At 40.6% G+C, this 27,255-nt stretch overlaps 1 protein-coding gene across 1 annotated transcript in view; it reads left to right on the top strand.

Annotated features, from left to right (window-relative positions):
* Nucleotides 1–4,604: 4,604 nt before the first annotated feature.
* The window catches only part of NALF1 (NALCN channel auxiliary factor 1), a 486,165-nt gene continuing 463,514 nt past the window's right edge, over nucleotides 4,605–27,255 (top strand). Inside the window, exon 1 of the mRNA XM_075491947.1 lies at nucleotides 4,605–5,529. Within this exon, the coding sequence (XP_075348062.1) occupies nucleotides 4,711–5,529 (819 nt within the window). The 5' untranslated portion in view covers nucleotides 4,605–4,710. The remainder of the gene's footprint in view (nucleotides 5,530–27,255) is intronic.

A 27,255-nucleotide genomic window follows, 5' to 3' on the forward strand; every position in this document is an offset into this window, starting at 1 on the left:
GAATACAAATTGTTTAACCTGTAAAAAATAATTAATATAAGAGGAACTAGTAAAGGGCCTGATAATGTTTGCTCGGTATTAAAAGGGCTGGATGACACGCCAATGCAAGTGTTTAACTGAGTACTTCTGTTAATAATTGCTGCAACAATTGCTCCTATCAGTAGAACCAGTCAACCCAAAAATAAAATGAAATCTACTATTTTAAAAATAGCCTGCTGCAAGATTTTACAAAAAGAAGTGCTGCTTAGCAATTAGAAAATACAGTTTTTCTTATATAAAGACTATACATTACAAAGACAAGACACGGCTCTCAAACCTGTTAAAATAATCTGAAAGATCTATATACAGCTCTTCAGATCTTACAATTTTGTATCAAAAAAATCAAAGAAAAGCAAGAGACTAACGCAGGAAATTACTGTATGCATGATACTAGGCAAAAAATTAAGAACATTTACTTTGAAATAGTAAAGCCTTCTATTCTGACGATTGTTTATTACCACTAACATCTTATGTCAAGAATTATTTCTGCTTGGTAAGCTAAAGTACTTTCACAAAGAAAACGCATGGAAAATGCAAGGTTAAGCAATAGCTTCAAGTCTCTTGAATGTTGTGCATGCTCATTCTGTTAGACTTTGTCCTCAGTGCTCGATAAATTAGCTATCTTACATATTATGAGTCAAAGAATTAAAGAACATCAGCTCTGATTGTATTGATCGAAGCACTGTATGGCAGAGCTGACACTGAACTACATTACTTTAAGGAGATCCGTCTGTGAAACATCTGGTGACTCCACCAGCTAGGGAGACAGACTTCCATGAGTTCCTCACACTTGCCAAGCTTTGGAACACGAGTAATAAATATTCCCAATAAAAAGTGTCATTTCAAAGTGAAGCCAGTATTTTGTGCCACTGGAGTTATTTAGGATGAATGATGAATATGGGGACATACTTCTGTAATTATATTTTTGAGGAAAGTTTGTCCCTTTTCTTCACGTTCATATAATTCATTAACCTAGTTTAAATAAAATTCTGTTATTTAGATCGGATTTATGATAACAAAATGTTGAAGGAGCTTTGAGAGAAAGCAGATACAGTATATACTTCAGATTCTTTCCCCCACCGCATGCAATCGTCTTCTTGATTTTCAGGTATTATTTTATATCCTTATTTTTTTCCCTTGAGCTCCAAGACCTAACACTAAGGGGCACCAGAGAACTGAACTGCATCTGTTCAGATCCATCAGGAACCAGCTGCTGCAACTAACGTTGTAAGTTATTCGCCGTGCTAGGTGGAGAGGGAATGGGGCTTTGGGGGAAACATAACAGGCGAAACAACAGTTCTGCATGACATATTCTCTGTTACAGAAAACTGTCACTGGAAAAGCAAGGATGCACTCATTTCAGGAATGCTGAATGTCTTATTATAGTTTATTGCTAGGTGTTGAAAGAGAACTCTCACTCTATTTTTCCAGACAGAAGTTGGGAAATGTGTGAAAATATTGCATGACGTGAAAATGGATTTTTTGGAGGAGCCAAGTATATCTAAAAAATCCTGGCAGATTGACTTTATTTGCTTTGATCCTAGAGAAGTGTAAACAGAGGAGAACAGATTTAGGAATTCATTCTCATATTAAGTTTCGGATGAGGTCTGGATACCAGCATTTTTTCATGACCAATTCTTAAAATTCCACTGTGGAGATAAAGAACATTTCTAATTTCCTCATGGACTGCAAAATTGCCTATTGCCCACTCATTTTCCCAACAGAACAACAGGAAAACAATATTTAAAAAAAAAAAAATCAAGCCTGTTTGCCAGGTGGGGACTCCAAAACCAGCTTCCTTCACCCCGAGTTTGGCTGTCAAATAGACAATAATTATGTAGCCAGTGCCACATATCTTAATAGAGCACATTCTAAAAATCTCAGACCTGATGTCAGGAACCTGTTGCCTATCCCAGTTGGTTTCTTTTTGTTGTCCTGCATTTCTGTTTCAGTCCCTTTATTCCACCACAAAATACATAACCAAACAAGCAAAATACAATTAAATAAATGACACTACATGTTAGAGAAGTTAAGTTGTTCTGATTCCCTTTTAAAAGCTTGGTCACGGTCTTGTCCCAGAACAGAAAGCATTACAAAAATGCAGATAGAGTACAGGGCCCAGTATGTCAAATCATTGCAATCAAAGCTCCAAGACCAAAATTAATAATGTACCATTAGCAGATGGTGTGAGCTGATTGACTGAGAACTGCAAAGATGCATTCTGATTTGAGTACTGTAGACTTTTTCTTATAATATTAGCACTTTTTTCTGTGTCTTTAAATAGTCTATCAAAATAAAATCCACATATAACTTCTGCTCAGCGTAGAATTTGACTCGTAGATCTTTGAAGGCCAGATGAGACCATTATGATAATGCGCTTTGACCCCTAGCATAACACGGGGCATAGAACCTCACTCAGCAATTCCTCCCTCGGGTCTGTGTCTTCTGTTTGAGGTATACCATCTCCTTTTGAAAGACATCCAGCCTTGATTTATTACTCAAAGCGATGGAAATTCCAGCACATTCCTTGGAAAGTTCACCCCTTGGTTAATGACAGCTGCAGTCAGAAAGGGTACAAGTTTTGTCCTCCTCTGATACGGTTTAGTTTCAGATTTCTTCCCACTACACCTTTCGAAGCTGAATTACAGAGCTGTCAGCGATCTATATCAGCTTATAGACCATGGCCATGTTTGTTAAGGAATAAAGCTTTCTTTAACCAAATAATGGGGGAAAGCCACCTTTTGGGGTACATTGTGCACCTTGTTCAAGGGCCATTAGCAGTTCTAAATGGTCCCTTGCCCCAGAATGGAGAAAGCCTCTGGAACAAGGAAAGGTATGGCCTCTAAACTTTCCCCCAGTCCAATGGAGAAATTAAAATACACGTCTTTGTTATGCTATGGCCAGATAGCATACCTGATGTCTTGAGAGAAAGACCTTGTAACTCCAGGTCTTCATCTGACAATGTTCAACCTCTAGCTGGCACCTTCTCTTGCCTTGTGCGAGATCCCAGTTTTTCTGTTGCTGTTACATTAAGGTGCGTCAGCAAGCAAGATGAAGGTAACTTAGGAGTGACCAAACAGACTGCTTATTTAAGCAAGAGACCCTGCTGGCTGGGGCCAGAAAGTGGTGGGATCTCTGCTGTGGGTCTGAGTGGAGATCATCAGGGATTCATCACCCTAGCGGGAGAGTTAAGCCTGCTCTCTCTGTCCCTCTCTCCAGGCAGTGACATCTAAAAGGTGAAACACAAGGACTGGCAGTATTTACCCAGCTCATGTGCGGGACCGTGGTTTTGCAAAACTTCTCTGGGGGGAACAGCTGGGGGTTTATGGGCATTATGCTTTCCAGCTCGCTGACTGAAATACAGGCAGCTGTGTTCAGGCATTTTACTGTGGGGCCAAAACCTGCCGGGATCCAGCACCTGAAGTTGCATATGCCATTTGCGATTTGCTATGACAAGGACAGACACGGGGACAGACCTCTCCAGCCACCTTCCTGCGTGGACATGGTGTTTCAGGGCCACAAAGGGAAGGGACCCTGAAGGAGAGCGGGCTGGAGGGTGGTACCGAGCAGTCCCTTCGGTGAGACGAGTGGAAAGAGTTGCACCGAGGAGGCCCTTTGGAGGGGCCATGTGGTCCCCAGTGCCTCTCCCACCTCCTCCTCCTCCTCCTCAGGCAGGAGGAGGCAGAGTTGCTGCTGCTGCCAATGCGCCAGGATAGAGCGATCTCGGCGCGGGAGGAGATGACGCAAAAGGCAGAGCTCCCCCCAAAAAAGTGTTTCTCCAGGACGAAGATGGCGGCAACTTAGCCCAGGGGCCCAAGATGCCTGTGCCCATCGGGGGCCCCCAGCCAGGCAGTTCCGCCCCGTGCGCCCGGGGACACCGCGCCCGGCGGCAGCAGCGGCGGCAGCCGCAGCCCATTGTCACCAGCAGCGGCGGCGGCCCCGGCAGCCTCCTCCTCCTCCTCTTCCTCTTCCTCCTCCTCCTCTTCAGCATCCTCGGCAGCGCTCCGGGAGCCCTGCAGCAGCGTCTCTCCAGTTAGAGCGGAGGGGGGAGAGGAGAAAGAGGAGACGGAGACAGCGGTGCAGGCATCTGTGCCGCGGCTCGGGGCTGAGGAAGAGGAGCAGCGGCGGCGGCAGGGAGGAAGAGGAGGCGAGGAGCCCTCCCGGAGCCGTCCGTCGGCAGCGGGGGCCGCGGCATGCAGCTGTCCGGGGGCAGCGGGCTTTTCTCGGGAGGGAGATGGGGAGCTGCGATCTGACCATGCCTGGGTGAGAGGGGGAAAGGACCAGCCGCGCAGCCCCGCCACCACCAACTATCACCACTACCACCACCATCTCCTCTCCCTCCTCCTCTCTCTGCGTTATTGCTCTTATCTTCTCCACGGCACTCCGCGTTGGATGGACTGGGGCTGCTTCGTGTGGTGAGACCAAGGCAGAGCCACCGGCGAAACCCAACAATATCTCAGAGGAAGAAAAAGAAGAACGAAAGAAGAGGGAGAAAGAGAGAGAGTGGGGGAGAGTGGAAGAGGGAGCGAGCGAGCGAGCGAGAGAAGGGAAGGAAGGGAAGGGAAGGCAGGCAAGAAAATCCCCCCAATCTTTTAAGTCAATGCATATTGTGGTGACACTGGCAAAGGAGCCCTCACGGTGGAGTCGGCCAGGGCTGTGCGTTCCCAAAATATGACCAGGGGTGCTTGGATGTGCAGTCGGCAGTATGATGACGGCTTAAAAATCTGGTTCGCACCCCGGGAGAACGAAAAACCCTTCACGGATTCAGAGAGGGCTCAGAAATGGCGACTGTCCCTGGCATCGCTCTTGTTTTTCACGGTCCTGCTCTCTGATCACTTGTGGTTCTGCGCCGAGGCCAAATTCACGGGGACCGGAGAGAAGGAGCAGCCGCCGCCCGAGAAGCCGGAGCCCGCGGAGCCGGAGCTGCTGGCGGGCATGGGGGAGCCGGCGCCCCCCGCGCCCCGGCTCCTCGCCCCCCCCTCGCCCTCCCTCCCGCCCTCCCCCGGCAGCAGCGGCGGCGGCAGCCGCGGCGGCCGCACCAACGGCACCGAGCCCCGGCACGGCAAGGCTGCTTTCCTGGGGAACTCCACCGCCAGGCCCCTGGAGACGTGCCCCCCCCCGAGCTCCTCGTCCGGGCAGTGCTTCAGCGTGGGGGACGCGGAGGCGGTGTGCCGGCGGCGGGGGGGGCCGGGGCGGCCGCGGGGCGCGGGGCAGAGCCCGGCGCCCGGCTGGGACCTGACGGATTTTTACCTTTCCTTTTGTAATTCCTACACACTTTGGGAGTTGTTCGCCGGGTTGTCCAATCCGGACACTTTGAACTGCAGTCTGGATGTGGTGCTGAGGGGGGGAGGCTCCTGCAGCCAGTGCGTCCAGGCTTACCAGCGCTACGACCAGCACGCTCAGGAGAAATACGAAGAGTTTGAGGTTATGCTCCAGAAATATTTACAGTCGGATGAGTACTCGGTGAAATCGTGTCCTGAGGATTGTAAGGTAGGAGCCCCTGCTGTGTTTCCTGTCCCTGGCTGGCGGGCTGGCGTGCCTCCCTCGTCTGTTGTGGCTGCCGTGGTCCTTGTGTTGGCTGCTTCGGTCTCTGCTCCTGGCGCCGGCGGCCGTGGTTTTTGGGGTGCAGTCGGAGCTGCGGAGGCTGTCGGCGGGGAGCCCCCGTTCGCGCATTGCTAAAAGGGAGGCAGGGAGAGGGGGCAGGTTGGGAAAAAAAAGAAAAAAAGAAAAAAGAAGCGATCCTCGGTCCTCTGGGAGTGCAGCGCTGGATTTCCCCCTCCTCATGAATATGCGATTGGCTCCGGCTCGGCTGCCGGCTTCCAGCGGGCTGGGATGCGGCTTGGCGGCAGGCAGCGACAGGGGCTGCATGCCGATGAGCGGGGCCCGGGACGGCAGCCGGGGCCGGTGCCGGGGCCGCCCGACGGCGCTGCCCTGCCCGCGGGCCCTCCGGGGCGGGCCGGGGCCGGAGCCTGCAGGCCCGCGGCCAAGCCCGCGAGAGGGGCGGCGGGGCCGGGGCTCGGCCGGGCCGGGCCGGGGCGGCGGGTGGCCGCGGTGCCCGGAGGACGGGCTCCGGGTGGGTTCCGACGGGCGCTTGGCCCCGGGGGAGGCGGGGCGGCGGAGCGGGGCGGCGGAGCGGGGCGGCGAGGCTCCCGGCCGCCTCGGGAGCGGGGAGCGGGACCGTGTCTCCAGGAGCTCTGCCACAATCTGTGGAGCTGGGAGAAGCTCGAGGACGAGGGTGGATGTCATGGGCACCGCGGTGGCCCTTGGTTGGGACGCGATGGTGACAGCATTTCGATAAGACGCGGCGGTTTTATTTGGTGCCGCCGGTGCCGGCTCAGAGAGAGCCAAAGGGTTTTCTTTTCCTTTGTTAGAAGGCAGGGTCCCACTTCGGCTCTGTGTAGTTGTTGTCTTCGCTCCACTTTTGCACATGATTAGTTGGCCTAGCTCTCAAGACAGCAAAGGGCAGAAAAAAGTGTTGTCCTTGGCGCCTAAAATAGCTAACGGCGTGCTTTTTTCCCTGTTTGTTTGAGTATTTGTTGAGAGCCGGGCCAGGTGAATGGTTTCTGCCCTGAACTGGATTATCTCGACTCCTGTAGCACTACGTTAACCAGTCTGAACCAAACCCTGCTTTAGCAGTGGAACACAACGGTGCATACAAATCACCGCTCTGAACAGAAGGCCTAGCGGTACCTCTGTGCTTCCTAACTTCAGCAGGGCCTTCTGAAATCACTTCATGGTAACAGCCCATGCCTAAAGAATCCCATTCACCAGCAAGTTAGTGTAATTTGCACATATCTTTGCCGCAAAAATCAATCCACAGGCCCTCCAGAAGCTGAAATATCCTGTTATCTAATTGGATAAAGTAGGAAAGTTGCCGTATTCATTTTTTCTTGTTAAACTTGACAAAAGTAAAGTAGTCTCATCGGCAGTTTTGACTCCACTGTTTCTAGGTTATAAATCATGTGCGTACACACTCATTGTATATGTGTTATGTACTCAGTTACTGATAATGTAAATGTATTTTATTTCCGGAGTGAATTGGCTAAGTAAAAAGTGTAAACTGGATAAGTAAAAAGCATATCAAATGTAAATAGATGTCTACTGATGTAAGGACATCTTTGCCGTTTCAGTACCTCTTTAACTAGAAATTGACCTACTGCTCTGTGCTGCCAAACGATCAACAACTACTTGCTTAAAGTGATTTTTTTGTGTCACAGTTTAGTTTGACTGAACTTTACCACAAAGTGTGCAGTTGCTCTACAGTATATCATGGTGTAGAAGGTGTTGAAAACGAACAGAATAGCAAATGTACACTGTATAACAGTTTTCCCTTCAGAGAGTGAATCAGGAGAAGTACTTGTCTAATGATGGGGAAAAAGCTGTTGACATTAAAATGATTGCGTGAAACATATAAATGAACTAGACAAATGCAGTGCCGATGACCTGCAGTTCTTTGGTTCCGAGTGCCAGCGGTATTGCTCTATGTTTTGAGAATTTGGCCAACCAGTCTGTGTTAAAAATGAAGGCTATTCCAGCAGGGAAAAGAAAAAAAACACCCAACAAACACAGCCAAGGGTGCAACTGAGTGTTTTCATTCTCTTTCCGGGGAAGATGGTGGGCGGCGCAGGCCGGCTACGCGGGACGGCTGGGATGGGCTGGGCAGGGCCGGGCCGGGCCGGGCCGGGCTGGGCTGGGCAGGGCTGGGCCGTGCTGGGCCGGGCCGGGCCGTGCTGGGCCGGGCCGGGCCGGCGGCGGGTCCGGCGGGCGCTGGCGGTGAGGTTGCTGTCCAAGGTGCTGCACAGGCAGCGCACGCAGCCCGCGGCCACGCTGGGGAGAAGCCGCTCTCTTCCACCTGCGCCCTGACCCGGTGCTTCTGGGTCCGTCTGGAGCCTTTTGATTCATTCTGGTGGCCGAGAGAGCCAAGCGTTTAGCAGGTCCAGCGGCTTCGGTAGCCGTGTGTATTGATGTGCTTGTACGTGGTCTACCCTGAAGTGTGTACAGGTGAAACTAGAAACTCGTGGTGAATACTTTGTGACAATTGCAGTATTTTGCTGGACTTCCTGGTGCTTTGTTCGTATTTCATTTATAAAACTCAGTCAGGAAATAGGTTTTTTGTGTAAGTGAATATTAACTTTTTGAGCGTTGGACATCTAGAGAATTCTTAGCTTAAGAATCGGAATAGAAAATAACTTGGCATCTAACTATGCGTTTTAGGTACACACCATTTGATTGGTTTATGTGGTGAGCTGCTTTTTCTTTTCTTTTAAACAAAGTGCTAAAAGTACTGACTTTACTCAGTAATCATGTATGTAAACACTGGCTTAATACAATGAAAGGCTTGTTAAATAATCTATTTCTATTTAAGACATCTTTAGTATTCTGGGAGGGCTGCTTCATTCACAGAAAAAGAGAGCTTTTCATCCAGCTGACCAGTTATAGCTGATGACAAAATCAATAAAATGTACACTGAATAACAGTCAACCTAAAACTTGTAATCGGGTATTACTTCCCCCTTCCTCAACTATCACCATCCCCCCACCCTTGACACAGCCAGTCCTCACAGTAAAGATTGAAAATCATGGAGGTTTGTCAGTCCAGCAAGTTATACCTTTCAAGAAAGGGCTATTGGTTATAACAAATAGTACATATCAAAATAGTTTTGACGTGTGATTCTAAACCTCAGACTTGTATTTTCATTCCTTTATCTGAAACAGGAAGAAAATGAACCTTACTTTCAAAATATTCTCTGTTCCACTACATGTCTCCTGGTCTCTGAAGAATATTTTAAATAAATTTCTTTGTATTGCAGAAGTTTGCAGTCAGGATTTGTTTGGGTTATCAGTTCACATTTAGCTATTGTAGATAGTGAGTTTTGGTTTCGGTTTTAATATCTAAGTATACTCACTCATTTTTTGAAAAGAATGCCGTCCTGTAATTAAGGTCTTACTATTAAATTTCTTATTGAGTTGTATTGGGATTTTTGAAAATTTTGTAGAAAATGCTGAGAATTTTGAGTTTTAGAACATTTGGAAAATCGGTGGGTTTTTTATTGCACCAATGAACATGCATATGCATTTTATATTGTTAGGATGTCAGTAGACTTTGTATATTGTTTAGAAGTTCTGAATATGAGTGTTGTCTCACTATAAATCCATCTCCAACTTATTTCTTAAAAAATAACCTTGACGTCTGATGTCTTTATGTACTGTTTTCTTGTCTTGTTAATCACATATTAGTAATGGCTAAACAATAAATATAAGTAAGACAAGTATTTGAATGTATTACATATTCAACAAGGTGACATAAATAAATTGCTGTAGCTTTAGTGAATCACTAAAGTAACCGAGTAACTGAGAATCTGGATCTACATTTCTGTTTTTCTGTTTTAAATTTAATTTAGATTTTTTTTTAATATTGATGAAATTTTGCTTTTGCATATTATAAAGTAGTGGTTATATTTACAGAGATTGTTCTTGGCAATATCTAAAGTTTCTTGGTTTCCAGAATATAATTTTTACATGCAGTGTGACACAGGACTGTATTCAAACAATGAACAGAGAACTGTATTGGCTTGACGTTGGAAGACACAGTTCCTCATAATGACTTGTCAGCTTTCTATCAGGGGAAATACTCAAGTTCTTATTCTTAAGACAGCAGGCAATCGCTCTGTGGAATAAAAGAAAATTCTGGCTACTTCTGATTAGGAACTGGGTCAAATAACTAAGTAGGACATATAAATGTAAAGGTTTTAAATTTTTTTTTTTTTTGAGAGATAGAACTTATGTCTTTGTGAAAGGTATCAGAGGCCAAGGCTTTCTTGGCAGAAGTATTTATTAATGTTTGAACAAAACATCAAGTATCATTTTTTGACACAGGTTTCTTTAACCCAGTGAAAGTTGAGAGTGTTTAAAATGTGGCCTTCCTTAGTGCTAGTTAAAATATTGAAATGTGCAATTCAGGTAAGTACATTATAATTAAAGTAAGAAAATAGCTCTGTTTTCCTCCTAGAATATCAAAGGAGAAAAATAAAAATATACCATCTTTTTTTATGTCAACATTGCTAAAAAGCAAACTTCAGCTGACATCCTAGGTGCTCAACATGTACACACAGAAGTTTTTTTCTTTTTTTTTCAGGAATTAAATATCATTTAATAACTTCTGATTTGAAGTTTATGATTTTGGTATCAGAAATATGTAAGAAAATAGCTGATTTATAATACTTAGTTGAAAAACATGCACATCAATAAAGGGTTTAATCATTAAACATAGATGGTATAGATGATAGGAATATGGAGCTGGTGCTTCTGTTACTAGATACTTTTTTTTTTTAATCAAAGAGCTGTGTTCAAATACTTTTATTTGAGTAAGAGGATGACTGAAAGTTATTTAAAACAATTAAAATCACATTTGTTCTCATTTATCTGGAAATATCAAAGCTTATATGAATCATGACTTTTCCAAGAACTTTTTCCTAAACAGCATATGTAGTCTAATTAGGTTTTGATTTAAACTCTCAGTTAAGCTGGCAGAAAAGAGCAGATGAGAAATACGAAACCAAAAGCTCAAGTGATAAAAGAACCCTTCTGTTACAAAAGGTCACATAGACCAGCATCTGCCTCAAAGTTAGACATTTCAATTGCACATCTTAATCACACAATATTTATATTATATGCAAGAGTGATACCTAAGCTAATCAGAAGAAACTTACAAATTAAACCTTCAGAAATCTGCACTGATGGTCAGCGTCTAAATACAAACGGGAAACAATAAATATTAATTACTGAACTAATGCCTTTTCCGAGTGTGTTGAAATCTAAAAACTTATTTTAAAGCTCTTTTTAAAATGAGTCATAGCCTGTATTAAAAAACCCATGAGACTTAAATGTATATATTTTAAAAATTTTGTTTAAAATGCTGTGGAACTAATGCAACTGTATAAATTGATGTTTGCACATGCTATTTGTTCAGTTGATTTTTTAAAAAATAAAGTTGAATTATTTTTCAAAACTGATTTAAGATAAATACGTGGACGAATTTAGTATAGCTATTCTTGTAATAGTGCATTGGTATATTAATACAAGGAGCACCACTGACTATGTACTAATGGACTTTGTATTTTGGCCTAAAATCCTAATTCAGCAATCTGATCAGTCTCCTGTTTTGAGCCAGATGAATGGCACTGCACTCAGGGAAGACTATGCACATGCTTATGGGCATTCAATTGCTTAAATGCTTTGTTGGATCAGGATCAGATCACTCCTAAAAGAGCAAATTTCTCAGGGTGTTCTTTCCAGAAGTGAGTTCACCCCACCTAACTTTTTAAAAGTTTGCATCTAGTTGATTATCTAGATATTCATCCTATTCATAGTGTTGATGGGTACTTCATTCCTGATTTAGGAAAAAAAAGACTGCAGAGGACTAGCACAGAGTAGTTGAAGTGGATTCCGCCCTAGTTCAGCAGCCACCGTGTAACACTTCATGGTATTAGTGACACTTGGCTAGGGACCTCATGGCTCTGCCCTCAGTTTTACTCTGTTCACTGGTTCTCTTTGCATCAAGCTGTACACTTCACACGCACCTTGCAGAGAATGCGACAGTCTTGCTCCTTCATTTCATGTTCTTCCAGGAAAAGTAATCAAAATGCAAATTATAGTTCTATCACTTATCCTGCCTAAAAATCATTTGGTCTATACTTAGTAATTTATCACTTCAGTCTTGCACTAAGATCCATAATGTATTTAGATCTGTGAATTGCCTAAAAGGGAAAAAGTAACTTAGAAGCCGAATTCTTAAATATTACTTTTTGGTAAGTATCACTCATAACACTCCAGAAGATAGAAAAATTGAATAATGCATCTGACAAAAAAAAAAAAAAAAAGTAGATGTCCAGTCTGGATGTCCACATCAAATAGAAAAGTTCAGACTCTCTTTGTAGTCAGTGGAGACACATAGGTAATTCTAGAGTCTGAGTTGGTTCACAGTAAAGTGGACATTAAAATAGGTCGGATGGATTATGCCCTAAAAGTACCTAAATTCTGTTCATCGTCTCTAAAGAGCACATACTGTCATTTTATCTCAAACACCTCCACTGTGGACCTCTAAAGTCATCTTAGATTAATCCTAACAAAGTGATTTTGGTATAAAAAATAAGTTTGGGTGAAATTGTGTTCATATGCAAAATTTAACTGTGAGAAAGTTTGTAAAATCCTGCTACTTGTGCTGTCCCACACCGATCTAGTGAAATCACAAGCCTCTCTCGCTTCTCTGATAACTATATTGTGTCACCAAAGAATGTGTGAGCTATGCAGTCTGCTTCTTAGGGATGAGAATAGGAGAGGGCCTTATACGACATAACTGTATTTTTATCACTTTTTTGAGAGAGGGGAGGCCAAGAGTTTCTACATATTACTTGTTTTCAATAGTTATTTCTACTGAGAAACCATACAATAACAATTGTAGGTCATCTTCTTAATAGCAGTTTTTGCAGGTAAAACTGCTACAGATTATTTCTCTTATTCTCCCTTCTCTCTTTACAAGGAAGGTGGGTTTTTTTGGGGGGGAGGTGTCTGTGTATGTGAGAGGTCCTATACATTACACTGGGTTTAATTTTCTTCCCTTAGACCAAATCAGGGGGAACTCCCAAGCCTACCCAATCTCTCTCACTCAAGAGGCATATATTCTTAGACGTTTATGCCACTTTACTAAAATAACCATACTGTACTTTTCTATGTACTTTTCACTGTACTTTTCTCTTGTCAGAACTGTAGAGCAAACATTGCTAAGTGAGAGCGTGTGATACTCTGGTTTACTTTACAGCATCAATCAGTTAGATGAATACAAATTTAGTGAGGCACTAGAGACATATTCTGGCTCATAGAGGGACTGTATTAATTTGAAGATATGTTAAAAAAAAGACCAGATTTAGTTTTGGATTTCTGATCTGACCTTGTTTGCAAACATATGAAAGATGTAGATCGCTCCTTTAGAACATGCACATTGAAGACCTATATCCAACAAGCTCCCAGTCCACAATGACAAAGAGAACAGGGCATGATGTAAGCAGCTTTGAGGTGAAGTTGATCAACGCTTGATATTCTCCCACCCTTCATCTCATCTCTTTCGTCCAAACTGATGGACATGTCTCGAAGTCTGTGTTTGAAATAACATTGTCCTAAAGCCTTTATGGGCGAACCGGATAGGACCCTTTGAAGCACTGGTTGAATGCAACCAAACTGTTGGGTTGAATGGTGGATGATAAAAGTTGAACTGATAAACTTCAGCAGTTCTATATTAATATCTTGGTCCTTTGAAGTGTCTTGGAAATCGTGATGGGAATGTTCACCTTTCATACAGATTGATGTTGAGACATCGTTCAGAGATTCCATTATCAGAAGACAACTTGCTGATTAAAAACAGTAGCAAAGATGATCTGAAGTTACCAACAAACAATATGTTTGGGTGCAGGTTTTTAGAAATTCTGCAGTGATTTGGAAGTCATTGAAAGTGAATATATGACAGTGGAATATATGACAGGAAGATATGACAGTGGCATTTTTATGATTTTTTTTTTTTAATGTTATAATTTAGGCAAGTTTCTTAGTCAAGCCATTATATTTTCAAATTTATCCATTATAAAATTTGAAAAAGAAAAAAAAAAATTATATTATTTTTGTATTTTAGAATGTGCAAGATATTGTAGTTTTCAGGAGATATTTTCCAGGGAGCAAATATGATATCTAGAATGCTTTTTAAATGCATGTTTAGCTCTTGCTGATCCTCTGCATGTTAGATTAGATGTTGCCTTCAATTTGCCTGAACGCTGATGTAAGTGATATCTTGGGCCTGTCAACACACTTCATCTCTGTAAAACATCATAATGAAGTATCTTTATTACATTTTTAAGATATTAGCAATCCAGGACCAGAGGACATTCTTTATTAAAGGGAAGGGGAAAAGATGGACTGTATGTGATATTTAGAAAAAAAGTTTTTTCTCATTTTATTCATTCTTTTAGGAGAATAAGAGAGTTTCCAGAGTTTGTTGATTGATGATTTGCTGATCATTGCTCTACATTGGTTAGCTTGCTCTCTGTGTTTGAGGGGTTACACTCTCAGGTTCTTCTCAGAAAGGTGAATTATATATTCATTTAGATAAACACTTGGATTTAAAGATCTATTAAGGAAGAATTTGAGCAACCTTTAAATGCTTTAAAATGTATATTAAAAGTTCATTACATATCTTGCAGGTTTCTGTGTGTAGTAATAGACAACCAAATATAAGACCATAAATATAAAAATTTATTCATGTATACATATTCTTCATGGGGAACAGTATACCAGACAGCAAATCTTTTGCTGGTGTGGAAAGTTTATTCTTAACTCATATTAGGTGATAGTTGATTTATTATGCTCATGGTTCAAGAAAAAATATATATTTTTTATTAGTATAACTTCATCATTTAGAAGGGTATCTTTATTGTTGTTAGAGGTAAAGTTATGTTTTCAAAGGCACTAAAATGATCTCTGCTGAGACAAATTTTTGTATTTGTATATGTGCACACTGGATTAAAAAACAGACCTTCTTTAAAATAAAGCCCAGCTTGTAGAAGGACAGCAAAAAATAGCAAATAAACAATTAAAAATATTTTTAAGCTATTTTTATTGTGGAATAAACAATGCAAGTATATAGTTTTAGAAAATTTACTTACAAAGATTACATGCAAATTTCCCATGAGTACTCTTAACATTGCCTTCACATATGATCTTTGTTGAAACTGGATTTCCGTATAGAATAGCTTTAGGATAATAAGGACATTTTATTTATGCATGGTTGCAAGTAAAAATGCTTGTGTATTCAAAGATTTATATCTGACTTTTAAAAGAAGATCACTTTGTGGTGAAATCTGGTATAGCGCATCTCACTTTAAAAGTAAATTATTTTTAAAATATGAGAAAACTGTATCTTTGAGTTTCAATATGTAATATCAAAATGATAAAAATAAAATTACGTATGCCAGTCATAATCTGTTTTATTAAAAACAGCTACAAATAATCCGAAATCTGTGCTTTGGTAAAGACTAAAACCTCTGGAAATTTTCAGGAGAAGTATGACTGTAATAGCTGTTTAGAAGACTGATCATTAGTAAATTCCTTAAGCAAGTTTCTGGTGGTTTTCCAGTGGGATGTGTCTGTACTGATTCCAGCCATGTCAAAGTCAGGAAAATAATGTAATCAATGGAGAAAGATCCATATTATCAGAGCCTAAGTCATTGACCTTTTTATTATTAAGTAAAGTATTCCAAATGCATCTGTTTTGGAATATTGCAGATTTTATACCCCTATAAGTACAAAAACAACCTTTCATGTCTTTCCTTTCACACTGTTCGAGCTGTTAATATGGCTTTAAAGTGAGACTGGGCAGTTTTGATAAGAAGGAAGTTTTTTACAGAAGGAAACAAGTACGGGAAGTGCCCAGTGACCTGCTCATGGGGATGCCCAGAACGTGCTGCCAGGAACACGGAGGCTCTGCCCCTTCGGCTACGCAGCTGGAGCAGGGCCAGGGCAGAGGATATATGGGGATTAGATTCCATTGGCTTGAGGGAAGCAAAACAAAAATATAGGCAAGGTCCCCTGGGATGGCTTTTAAAATTCTTCATGCATTCAGAGATGAGAGAGATTAATTTCCAGTCCCATGCTGCTGTGGAGTTAAAGTCTTCCTGTAAATATTTCTACACAGAACCTGCCAGAGCTTGGACCCGTATTATGAAGAAGTAGGAGTTTCTGAACAAGGTACATTTGAAATATTGGCCAAATTATCTTAAAAGCAGAATTAATTTTTTTTATTTTTATTTTTTTTTCTTCTACGCTTTCTGATATAACAGTCCTTGGGGAAATGACCCCTATTATAAGCTAAGTTTAGCTAACAAGATATAGTGTATCGCTGGAGTTCAGGAAATGAGGCTTGCTGTTTTATATCTCAATTCAGTTAGAAGTGCATTATGGTTTCTTTTGTCTCTGTTTAAATCTTATAAATGTTAAAGCTGAATCTTATAAATATACATTTTTTGCAACCTCACTATGTTAATGAAATTAAATTATTACTGTAAAGATAGCTTTTCAAAGTTTAGCAGCTGAGATTGGTTCTGGGGACGTGACTTGAGTAAATGTACTGCAAGCCAATCTCTGTATGACAGATGTGAATTTAAAATATTGTTTTATTTTCATTTGTAAATATAGACCAATTTTCTTTAATCAGGAATCTACAATGACATAAACCAGGAATAACTCCATTGAAATCAATGGCTTTATTTAAATGTAATACTGTTTTGAGGGCAGAAGGAGGCACATGGTATACTTTAAAACTCAAATATATGAAATCAAAGGGACAGATTTGACTCAGACTGATTTGCTTTACAAACCTTGCTACAAAAAGCAATATGCAGAGTGCTTTAAATGCTCATTTCCTTGTCTTTGACTGATGTTACTAATTTGTTATTGTTGTCAGATTAATGTCTTTTTTTCCCTTTTCTTTGTTGTTGTACTTGGTCTTGATCCCATTCTCTTATTCTATTGATTTTTCAGGCACACTGTAGAAAAATATTATGAGCTTAACTTGTTCAGCTATCCAGGGGGGGAAAACCTGGAAGACAACAAAGCAGAATTAATTTGCCTTTTCCAGCCAAGAGTGTAGGTCATCTGCCAGGGTTAAGAGAAGAGATGCTGATCAGTAGTATTGCAAGTTTAAATCCAGAGAAGCTGCTTTGATTGCTGTAAAGACACTCTGTATTTACACTGGTATAAATACAGTTAGAATTTAAGCATAAGTTGAAGAATTGATCAGGTAATGGAAGTTTTGCTCTGTGGTACATTTCAACACTCGCAAAAAAGGTAGTAATTTTAACAATGACTCATCTTAAATAAAAATTACAGGTATTATACACACATATGTATGTATATATGTGTGATATATATATAGATATATATGTATATGTGTTACAGGAGGTGCAGCAAGGAAATTATTGAAGTAGGATCAAGCATCTTGGAGACGCTAGGACAGTCCTGAAGTAGAGTCCTATGGAAATCTTTGAAATGTCCTGAATTCTTTAAAATTAAGAATTCCTTTAGGAAGTACAGAAAAATGTAACCATTGTTTCTAAATGGTCTTTTCCTTTTTGCAATCACTGATTTGTTTGTTTTCTGACTGATCTGGAAATGTAAATTACTTAGAGTATTTTTTTTCTTTTGTCAAAACTTCAGAAAGACCCCACAGTAAATGTGGAATACACAAGCATCAATTGCTAATGTCATATGCGCACTAGCCCTGTTTTACGTTGGTCTTTGCAACTCCTTTGTAGAGACCCTCTGTGTGTTTGGACTGAAATTTGGATCGCTGGTTGGAACAAAACCACCTAAAACTCCATGTACCTCTGCTACCTAATATTAATAGATTATGGAAGAAGTTACCTTAAATGTTCTATTTGCTCAATTGGAAGATTTTAGATTATTTTTGTTTCTGCTTTTTTATTTGCACATTACATAACCAGGTTTTCTGTTCATTTATGTGGGTTTTTTTAAGACCAGGATCTTTTGATTGCTGTGATTATCTGGGAGATCAGGTTTTTGTTACTATTGTATCATCTGAGTTTTATATTTTTTCTGGGATATTTTAAAGGGCAGAATTATGTTAGCTTGTGCAATATAAGCATGAATTTCAGTGACTTCCCAAATATATTTAAACCTTTTTTGCAGTTTCTTGTCTACTTGTGGCTGTTTCTTTTCGATCACTGGAGAAACATTCCTCCTTAAATTTTGGTATGAATGTAAATATTTACAGTATGATGTTTATCTCATAGTTTTTAATACAGGCCTGATTTGAAGAAAGCTGGTATTTGGGATGGAAGAGATGTTTTCTCCTTTTATAGTTTAGATCTGCAAGAGGAGGAGAGGATATGTTTTGCAGCTTGCAGGAAATATTTACATCTCAGAATTTTACCAAAATCATGACTGGCAGGGAAGATCAGGAGGCTCACAGGGAGGAATAAGAGATCTGTGAATATCAGTAAGCTTTTTTTGGGTTACTCTAAATTTGTGGTCCTGTATACAGGATAGAAAATGGAACTTGAAGTATCTATGAATAAAGAGATGTTTCAAATCATTTGGTTATATGTTTGAAAGAGAAGCAAAAGACCTGAAAGTGTTTGCGGTACTTTCCTGCAAGTAATGGTACTATTGGGGAGCTCAGATATTACAGTAATTCAGCAATGCAGAGGCCCCGTAACATGCAGTGCGCGATGAGGTGTACCTGTTCTATTCCTCAAAGGGCTGGTCCTGCTTCAAATTCTTTTCTTCACTTTCTGTCTTAATAGTGTTAAAACGCAACTGTTTATTTCTTACAGAGCCTGTACATACTTGGGCAGGCAGCTCACAAATCTCAGGTGCTTGAACTGTGTACAGGCAGCTGCCCTGAGGCTGTGTCTCCATTAGCATTTTAGTTCAGGTCAGGGGTGTGCTTCTGAAACAAATCTCCCACTCAGTCCCACTCCCACTCTTACTGCATCTGGATTCACCTCACGGAGCAGTCTGGGAGCACACAAACTGGATTGCTTTCCGCTGAAAGTAAAGGCGAAGAAGTGCCCCAGGAGCACATCCGATGTGCTGCAGGCACTAAGGGACATCAAGTCTATAGGACCAGGCTTAGCCCGGAGTGAAACCTATGAAACACGTACAATGTGGATGCCAGGCTCTCAGCACCGTTTCAGTCTACAAAGTGTTTCTACAGAGCCACACTCCTTGTTAATATTCATGTCGACATAGTTAAAGAGACTGAAATTCAACCCTCACCTGGAGATAATTCCCAAAGTAACTCAGCTATTTCTTCAGGACTGCAGCTCAAGGCCCTGAGCCGGAGCTCTGAAATGATTCACTGCACCTGGCTGTATATAATCATGGCACTACTGATCATCTATTATTCTTTTTTTTTCCTTTTTTTTTTTTTTTTAAGTTTTTTTCCCTCCATCTTCTGCTGGCATGCCTATGGAGGTGATGCACAGCGTGGTGCAGATTTTTGCTCTGTGCCGTCCCTGCAGCTGCCGAGCCTCTGTGCAGCAGAACCACTGCAGCTCTGCTGCGTTTTGGGCTCTCTGGGCTGCCTCTCTCCTCCCTGTGGCATTCCCAGCACCTTCCCAGCACACGGACGTAAGGCTGAACAGACCTGTCAGTGCCTCTTTCTGGCAACTCTTGTGTTTTTAGTTTCAGAATGGTGCAAAAATATCTCAGCTGTCGTGAAAATGAAAAATTTATGTGGGGAGGGAGGGAAATGGGCAGGAATGGAACAAGTCTGACCTTCCTTCATAAAATACTGCCCTCCCTATCTTCTAACTTATTTTCTTGTTTCCTACTGGAAGAAAAAAGGATTACGGGGCAGCGTTCAGTCTGGATTTTAGGTAACCACTGAACTGATAACCAGATACGCGGGAAAGCCTAAGTAACTGATTTTCTTTTTTAATTATTTCATTTTCTATATACCTTTGAAGACTTTATTTGCTTTGGATTTTTCAGCATTGAGGACAAAACTGTATCTATGATATGGATTGATACTATTTTTCTTCACAGAGTAAAGCTTTTTTCTTTGAAAGATTAAAAAAGTACTGTGTAGTTCTTTAGGAAGTATAACACTAGAAGAATATTGCCTTGCCGATAGAATATTTGTTGTTAGTATGGGGAACTACTACCTTTCCAGTTTTTATTTTTTAGGTATTTTTATTGCAATACTCCCAGTAATTACAGGTGGACATAGCTTTTGAACCCTGAAAATTCATGCCATGTATTGAGTTGTTTTTAAGTAACGTTACTGCACTTCTGGGCAGAAAATTAGTTCTTCTAGAGGTCATGATCAACCCTGGTCCAATAGTAACAATGTTCCTGTGGATCTGTGGGGCTTAATGTTTTTAGCCTTTGGTAACCACCAGGAAGCTTTCTTACCTTTTCCCTGACTCAAAACTCCAGCGGGTCTAAAAAGAGGCAAGAAAAGTGATTCACTGGCCTAGCAAAAATAGATAAAGAAATCATTTGCTGAAACAGTATCAGTGTGTGTGATTGATTGAAACATCAGGGGGAGGCCTGCAGGTGATCAGCACTTACTTCACCACCAGATGCTACTGAGCTGACCAGGAACAGCAAGGAGACCAAACAGCAGAGGCAGGGCATCGTCCTGCCGGGGCAAAGCAGTCAGCCTGGCAGGTAGCCAGGATTGCAGAGGTTTAACTTTGGTCATCGTAAGAGTAGGTAGACAACATATTCGTATAAGGCTTCGATTGGATGTATCTCAGATTATACTTGCGTTGCTTTATCCTGAAGCCTGAAGGAGCCGATACTGAAGAATCAGAAAACTGAAGAGAGTGCGTTTTTTGGTAAGCAGGATATAGGAACTGACATACTACGCTGCTCAGTGATCTGCTTGGTGTCGTGTCCTATCTCTGGGGATAAGCTCGGGAGGTAAAACAAATACTACACCAGACAGTTAGAAAATCGTTTGCTAGTTTGCAAAGTTTCTGCTTGGCTCATATTAGCCAGTAGTCAGTTTCTCATGCCTATGATTCAAGAAAATGCTTTTCCATATACTTTTCTATTAGTATAATTTCATACATGAAGGGGTATCTTATTGTTAGAGATAAATTTCATTTTCAAAGGTGCTTAGAATGGTATTCAAAATCCTAATTTTCTCTAAATGTGTGGCAAACCACCAAAATTTCATCAAAATTTGGTTCTTGCTATGTTTCATGCATTAGTTCTGTTGTTTCTTCATAATAATTAAGGTAGGATTTCTGTTCCTATAGTTTTTGCTGAATTTTTTGTATAGCTCCTATAGGATTTTTTTTTTCTGATATCTAGTGGCAAATTGTTGGATGAAAGTGGAGACTAGGGTAGAAGGAGAGGATTATATTTATGTAAATTATATTAAAGTGATATAGCCAAACTAGTAATCAAACCCAGAAAAAAATATAATTTTGAATATATTGAAATATATTTCAATATATTTCAAGTGGAGGGGCTTGCTGCTTATATGCCCCTTGCACATACAGTTTTGGGGCCGTATTAATGGCTACTGACTGACAAAGGCATTTAAGTGCAGTTTCTTGCATGACATTTTGTTTGTGTATTGGCAGGAATGAAGAACGTCTGTACATCTGCTGTAATACAAGAGTGTCTCTGCAGCTGCGACACATTACAGTGTAGGCTTTTACCTATGATTCTTGGCAAAAAGGACTCGTGCAACAAGTCCTCCTGCATTAAACTTTCGCTATTAGCAGTTTCTCACATGTTACTGTTTACCTACTTTAACACTCTGAAGGACGTCGGTACACAGCACACTTTGCTATGATGCAGTCAGGGTTGTGCTTAACACAACATTTCCAATTCATGCCCACCAGTAGCAAAGATGACAATTTAAAATATCTTTTAGGAAATAGCTATTTTTTTTCCTTTATTGTTCACCACTACCTAGCCATTTCTCTTTTCCCCTCCTCAAGCTCTCTACCAAACTAACCTCTGCTGATACAGTTGACTGTGGACCTTTGATATAGTAATATGCTGTACTAAGAAGTACAATTTTCTGAAAGGGGAAATGAAAGATGGGTATCCATGATAGCAGACCTGCAACTGAAAAGTGTATTTTATAGTAAATAGAAGTTGGGATAAGAATAAACTTTGTGCCCGCGAGACAGAAGAGGGTAACTGCAAGATGTAGCTTGACTTTTCATTTATTGTTTGTGTTGGTTTAATTCTGGCTTGCTGTACAGAACAGAACGCTTTACTGTGAAGAACTTTTATGTATAAATCCATAGAAAAACCAAAGTCCTTCATTAAAAAGGTGTTACCTTTGGGCTTGGTAACATCAAATATGGAGTTCCATCTGTTTGGTTTAAATGAAGAATAAAAAATATTTGTCTGTTTTAAATACGCAATTTTTAGTTTTGCTGAATTATTCATTTGTCTTATGAAGAGAGATAAGTAATAATATAATTTAGTTTATTTGTGATTTGCCTTTACTTATTTATGATGTCTTTCTAGCCTCTTCTTTTAGAGGTGTCAGGCTTCTCCCTTAAATAAATAAAACTTAGCCTTCGTACTCTCTATACCAGTATTTTTCTGTTCATCTCTTTCTCAACAATGTCTTTATTTTAGATTGTGGTTGGCCCCAGAGCAGTGTTTTCACTGACCCATGCCTATCAAGAGGGTTTTCCCTCCCTTTCAGTGGTCATACCGTGTTTTTAATTCTAGATGAAGTATTTCATATGGTTCTTTCCAGTGTGCATCTATTAGGCTTGGCAGTGCTGGATTCCATCTGCCATTGCTTCCCCTTTCACTGAGCTCTTTTAAGTGACCCAAAAGCTCCTTGGCCTGCTTTGGCCTTGATTATTCTAAGGCATGCTGTGTCACTTGTAAACCTTTCCATCTTATTGTTAGTCCCATTTCCAGATGATTAATAAATAGATTAAACACTCTCATCCCTAGCAAAGAACCTGGGGGCACCCTGCTGTTAACCTTTAGCCACTTGGAGCAGTGACCATTAATAAATGTATTCTGCTTTTGTATTCTGCTTTTTGTAGTTGATTTCTAATCAATGACAAGCTTTACTTCTCACCCTGTGATTACTTAGTTTCTCTAATAGCCTTTTGTGGGAAGCGGTCTCAAAGGCTCTTTGAAAGTCCAGAAAACTTGTATCAGCCAGTTCTCTCTTATCTGCTATTTATTAACATGCCAAAAGAGTTCTAATAGGTTAAGGAGACGTACAAGGCATCAAGGCTTCTAACTTTAATCCAGATATTTAACACTTATTTTTAACTGGTACCTCAGCTAGTGTATTTATTACCGCAGTAATATGTGTGTGGAGCTGTTTGAATTCTTCCTCGGTTTCTCTCAGTAGTTACATGAAGATGGCTGCTCTCCTGCGTGGTTCAGTATACAAACTGATTTCGGTGTGAGACTGCATAATCGTGGATTTCCTTTGGTTAGTCTTAAATTGCTTTGGGACCCTTGAATAAACAGCATCCCGTTCTTGGGATACATCATTGATCTTTTATTTATCGATTTGTTCCAGCCATTCCTCTTATGATATCTGAATCGACAAAAGCTCCTTATCTTTACTTGAAAAGGCTGGTATCTCCTCAGTGCTCTCCGAGACAAAAAATGATGTAAAAAGTGATTTGCTTTCTCTTCTATATTATTATTTTGTTCAGTTTCTCCTTTAACTTCTTGGGAGGGTAATCATGATCTCTCTTGCAAGAGCCATATTTTTTATACCTCGTTACTCCATATATTCTCATTTAGCCATCCCACTTACCTATTAAAATGTGCCTATGTGGCACGAAGGCCATGTGTCTCAAAGGCCATAAGTGTTCTGTGCCAGGTACACCAGCAAATCCACAAATAGCTTCTATGTTTCAGTCCCCGAAGTAACCAGGATATTCCTTGGTCAAAGACCTGATTGGGTTAAAGTCTTAGTTAGTTTGTTAAACTCTGTACCACTTGGAAGGGAGAGTAACATGTTTGTCTCAAAGAAAGGGTGCAGAAGTGGAGCCGTGTGTGCTGGGACATGCAACGGGGTCATAGCTTGAAAGGGAATAACAGGGTAAACTTACATTCTGATGAGAAATACAGGACAAAAGAGAATCCTGGAAGTTTTTACTGAGATACTGTTTCCAAGTAGCCTTTTTTCCAAGTCTCTTCCTGCCTGGACGTGTTGCAGCATCTATGCACACACTTACCTCATTTTCTGAGGTGCTGTTTTTTAAACCCTCCCCGCCCAAAAAGGCCAGACTGGGGGATGCCATTCTCCATCATTTGTGTAATTGCCTAGTAGCTAGAGAACTCGGTTAAGATGTAGGGAATTTGCTGGTGTATGTTCAGTGTCCTCCACAGCTTGAAGATATTCAAAGTCAGTTGAACACAGTGAAGCAGTAGGAATAGCATCAAGTGGTAGTTGATGGGTTTTGGATAAGAATTATTTAGCAATAAGTTGTTCTGTCTTCAATTTTTTTTTCTTTTTTCCCTCCATATTTCCAAATTTGCAATTAGATTCTGCTGGGAACTATTTTTAGTATTTTGATAGAAAATCTTCAGTCACATCCGTTGAATTATTTTTGATCACGTCTGTTTCAGATAGCTCTTTCACCTCATACAAGACTCCTCTGCTGCTGCTGCACAAGACCGCTCATCCTCTGAGCAAAGAAAGGTGCTCTTATGCTACAAGAAGTGTGAAGTAACTACTCAAACTCTCTCAGCTATCCCATTAATGATTTTAGGCTTCAGACAGAGCCATAGTGGAATGGCTAGTCTGTTTGAAGTAATTCTCATCTGAGCATACCTACCTCAAGAGATGCACTCCAGGGAATGTTTTAAACCATTAAAAGTTACAAGGTTTGAAACTTTACCAAAGTTATATATATTCAGCAAAAGACCCAGAGGAACTTTTGCCTCACTAATAGCTTCTTCTGGGTCTTCCAGCATACACAAGGGCCTATTACAAATATCAAAATATGCTCAGTGGGTACAGGGTACATCTCATTTCCCTCTAGGGATATTTTACAGTGATGGAAATAGTATCCCTTCTCTGTTCTACTCTCAGAAGCATCCAAGTAGGAAGTACTTAGGAGGACATTCTCAGGAAACAGTGTCCAAGGGAAATTAAGAGAAATGACCTGGCTTTCAGAGGCGCTAAGCAGTCATATCCTGAGTTAGGATACAAATTAGGATCTAATTTCTGTCACGTGAAAAAAGTTAACACAGGAAGAAGTGCTTTTTAATGCACACAAGACAGAACAATGTACTTGGTAGGAAATAATGTAGTCCTTTTTGAATACAGATGACTGAAGCAGAATATTAAATATTCAGAATTTTTGGTGTTTGTCACTGATAATTCTAGATGCTTCTCTAAGATCTTACTGCCACGATAAAGAATAAAGTAGTCTATAGTAGCATTAAGATGTTTTTTGTTGTGGGGGTTGGTGTTTTTTTGATGTACAACACAAATAGATGAAGACAACCTACAGGAAAATCGTTGTCTTTACTACAAGTGGCTAATCTAAAGATGTTGCTGGTACACTAAACTTAACATTCACAGCCAGGTGCAATGCTTACCTCTCTTTACGTGAGAAAGAACATGCTGTGTATGTTCTTTCTAGCAGGAGATGAGGTCTCTAGATGGAAGAGAAATCCAGACAGTGGGGCATGCAGATCCCTTTAACATGAACCTGAGCTGCTTGGCTGACTTAGTGGTAGGAATTTTTTGCTTGTAAACAACTCACTTCAAGTTGACATCATATCAAGTTTTGCATTCTGTTTGGATGTGATCAGTCGTACACGCAGGGGTTACGGGTTTTGTGATAAAGTATTTCTGCTTTCTGTTTAGCTAGCAAAAGTCAACAAGTGGGCAGCTGCAGAGGTATTATAATAAAAAGTTTATTTCATTTGATTTGCCTTCCTCGTTCAGTGACATACTAAAAGAAGTTCTTGCACTCACTGTGTAAAATAGTAACAGTAGAAACCATTTGGAGGAATCCTTCCTTACACATGACTTTTCAAAGACCTACTGAAGGTCAAAAGCTTTATCACACAGTTTTCCTTGTCATGAACAAGTTCTATATTGTTTTCTTCCTTTCCGTAATGAGAAAAATATCCACTTACCATCTACCTGGTTATGCCGTGTCAATGAAAACTCTCTTACCCAAACGTCTTCCAAAAGGCTATCACAGAGGAGGTGAACCCAAATGTTTGAGGTAATATTTTGGTCAATAGAAACCTCTCTTCTAAAATGCCCCCGCAAAGGCCGTTTTCTTCTTCTTCTTCTAATAGTCACCACCATGAGAAGAATGATTGCTTGCCTCTACTACTCTCCTCTTGCAGAAGCTCATTGTTCAAAGACTGAGGGAGCATATACACCATATATAGAGAGCGAGGACACTTTCCATACTGCTGGCTTTTGAAACAGGTGCAGTGCTAGCTGCTTCCTTCTAGGTGACACTCTGTGGCCACGGCTTAAAATAATCCCTTGTGGTTTCCCACCATAAAACCTGATATATTTTGCTCTGTCCATCCTGGCTGTAAGATGTTTCCATGTACAAGATGTTCCTGTGTGCTGGCAGTCCCTAGCAGTTGAAGCAGTTCCTTGAGATCATTGGCAACACAAATAAAATAGCAGCAGCTCATAGTTTTGCTGGTGGCTGGCGTTAAGATCAAGCTCCAAAAGACAGCATTTTGAATGAGTGTTGGAGAAAAGGCTTAACTCACTTTTTGAGCAGAATAACTGCTTTCTGTACACAGTACCTACTTTTCTAAGTTCTTTTCCACTAAATCAACACAGCTAGCGTTAAAAGCATAAGATAAGCTCCCTGTGTCCAGAAGGGAAATCACTTAGCTCTCCTTAGGGAATGGCTGTTTTGGAAAAATGCCTGCCTGTTTTTACTACAGGGTTTGTTGTTTTTTTTTTTAATGAACAGAAGATGATATGTTTTCATGCATCTTTTAACTTCTAAAATGCATAAGCTGCACTGCGCTTGAGGACGTTAAAACTGCATCTGGATTGAGCATCTGCATAGAAAGTCAGAATTCAATACACATTAAAATAGCAATATTATGAAGCTCTCAAACGTTTCTAAACTGAAAACTTGAGAGGCCATTACAGCAAATTTAGGCTGACTACAATCTGATGCTTTCTGTCTGTAATATCTGTAATATTCTATTTGTGTAATGGAGCTTCCAAGAAAATCTTAAATAAAAACCCGGATAGCTTTACTAAATAAAAAAGTTATGCACAATATATTGTGAAGCCTGTCTTCTGTCTTGTTAATTCTGGGATCAAATATGGGATCCCAGAATGTGTCAGATCTAGGAGATCAAGTGTGTTTATTTCAGCCTTTATGAGAGTTAGTGAGAGTCTATTAATTTTGTTGGTTTCCATTAACCCCCAGGGAATTATTTCTCAGGCCAGTTTTCTCCAAAAAGGCAAAAGAGTTTGCTTACAGAGAAACATTATCTTTATTTTTGAGGGACCAATTGCATGCTGACAGGAAAAGTTAAAAGCACCTTCTCAAAGATTAAATTTGCTATATTATAGTGAAGAGTTTTACCTGGTGATGAATGATACTCTCTGTCTCTAATTTGTATTTAAGGCTACTATATGCTTTAGGCTGGTATTTGGCTTTACTCAGTTAATAAAAAC

This window comes from Mycteria americana, chromosome 1 (genome assembly GCF_035582795.1).
Source record: "Mycteria americana isolate JAX WOST 10 ecotype Jacksonville Zoo and Gardens chromosome 1, USCA_MyAme_1.0, whole genome shotgun sequence".
Lineage (NCBI taxonomy): Eukaryota > Metazoa > Chordata > Aves > Ciconiiformes > Ciconiidae > Mycteria > Mycteria americana.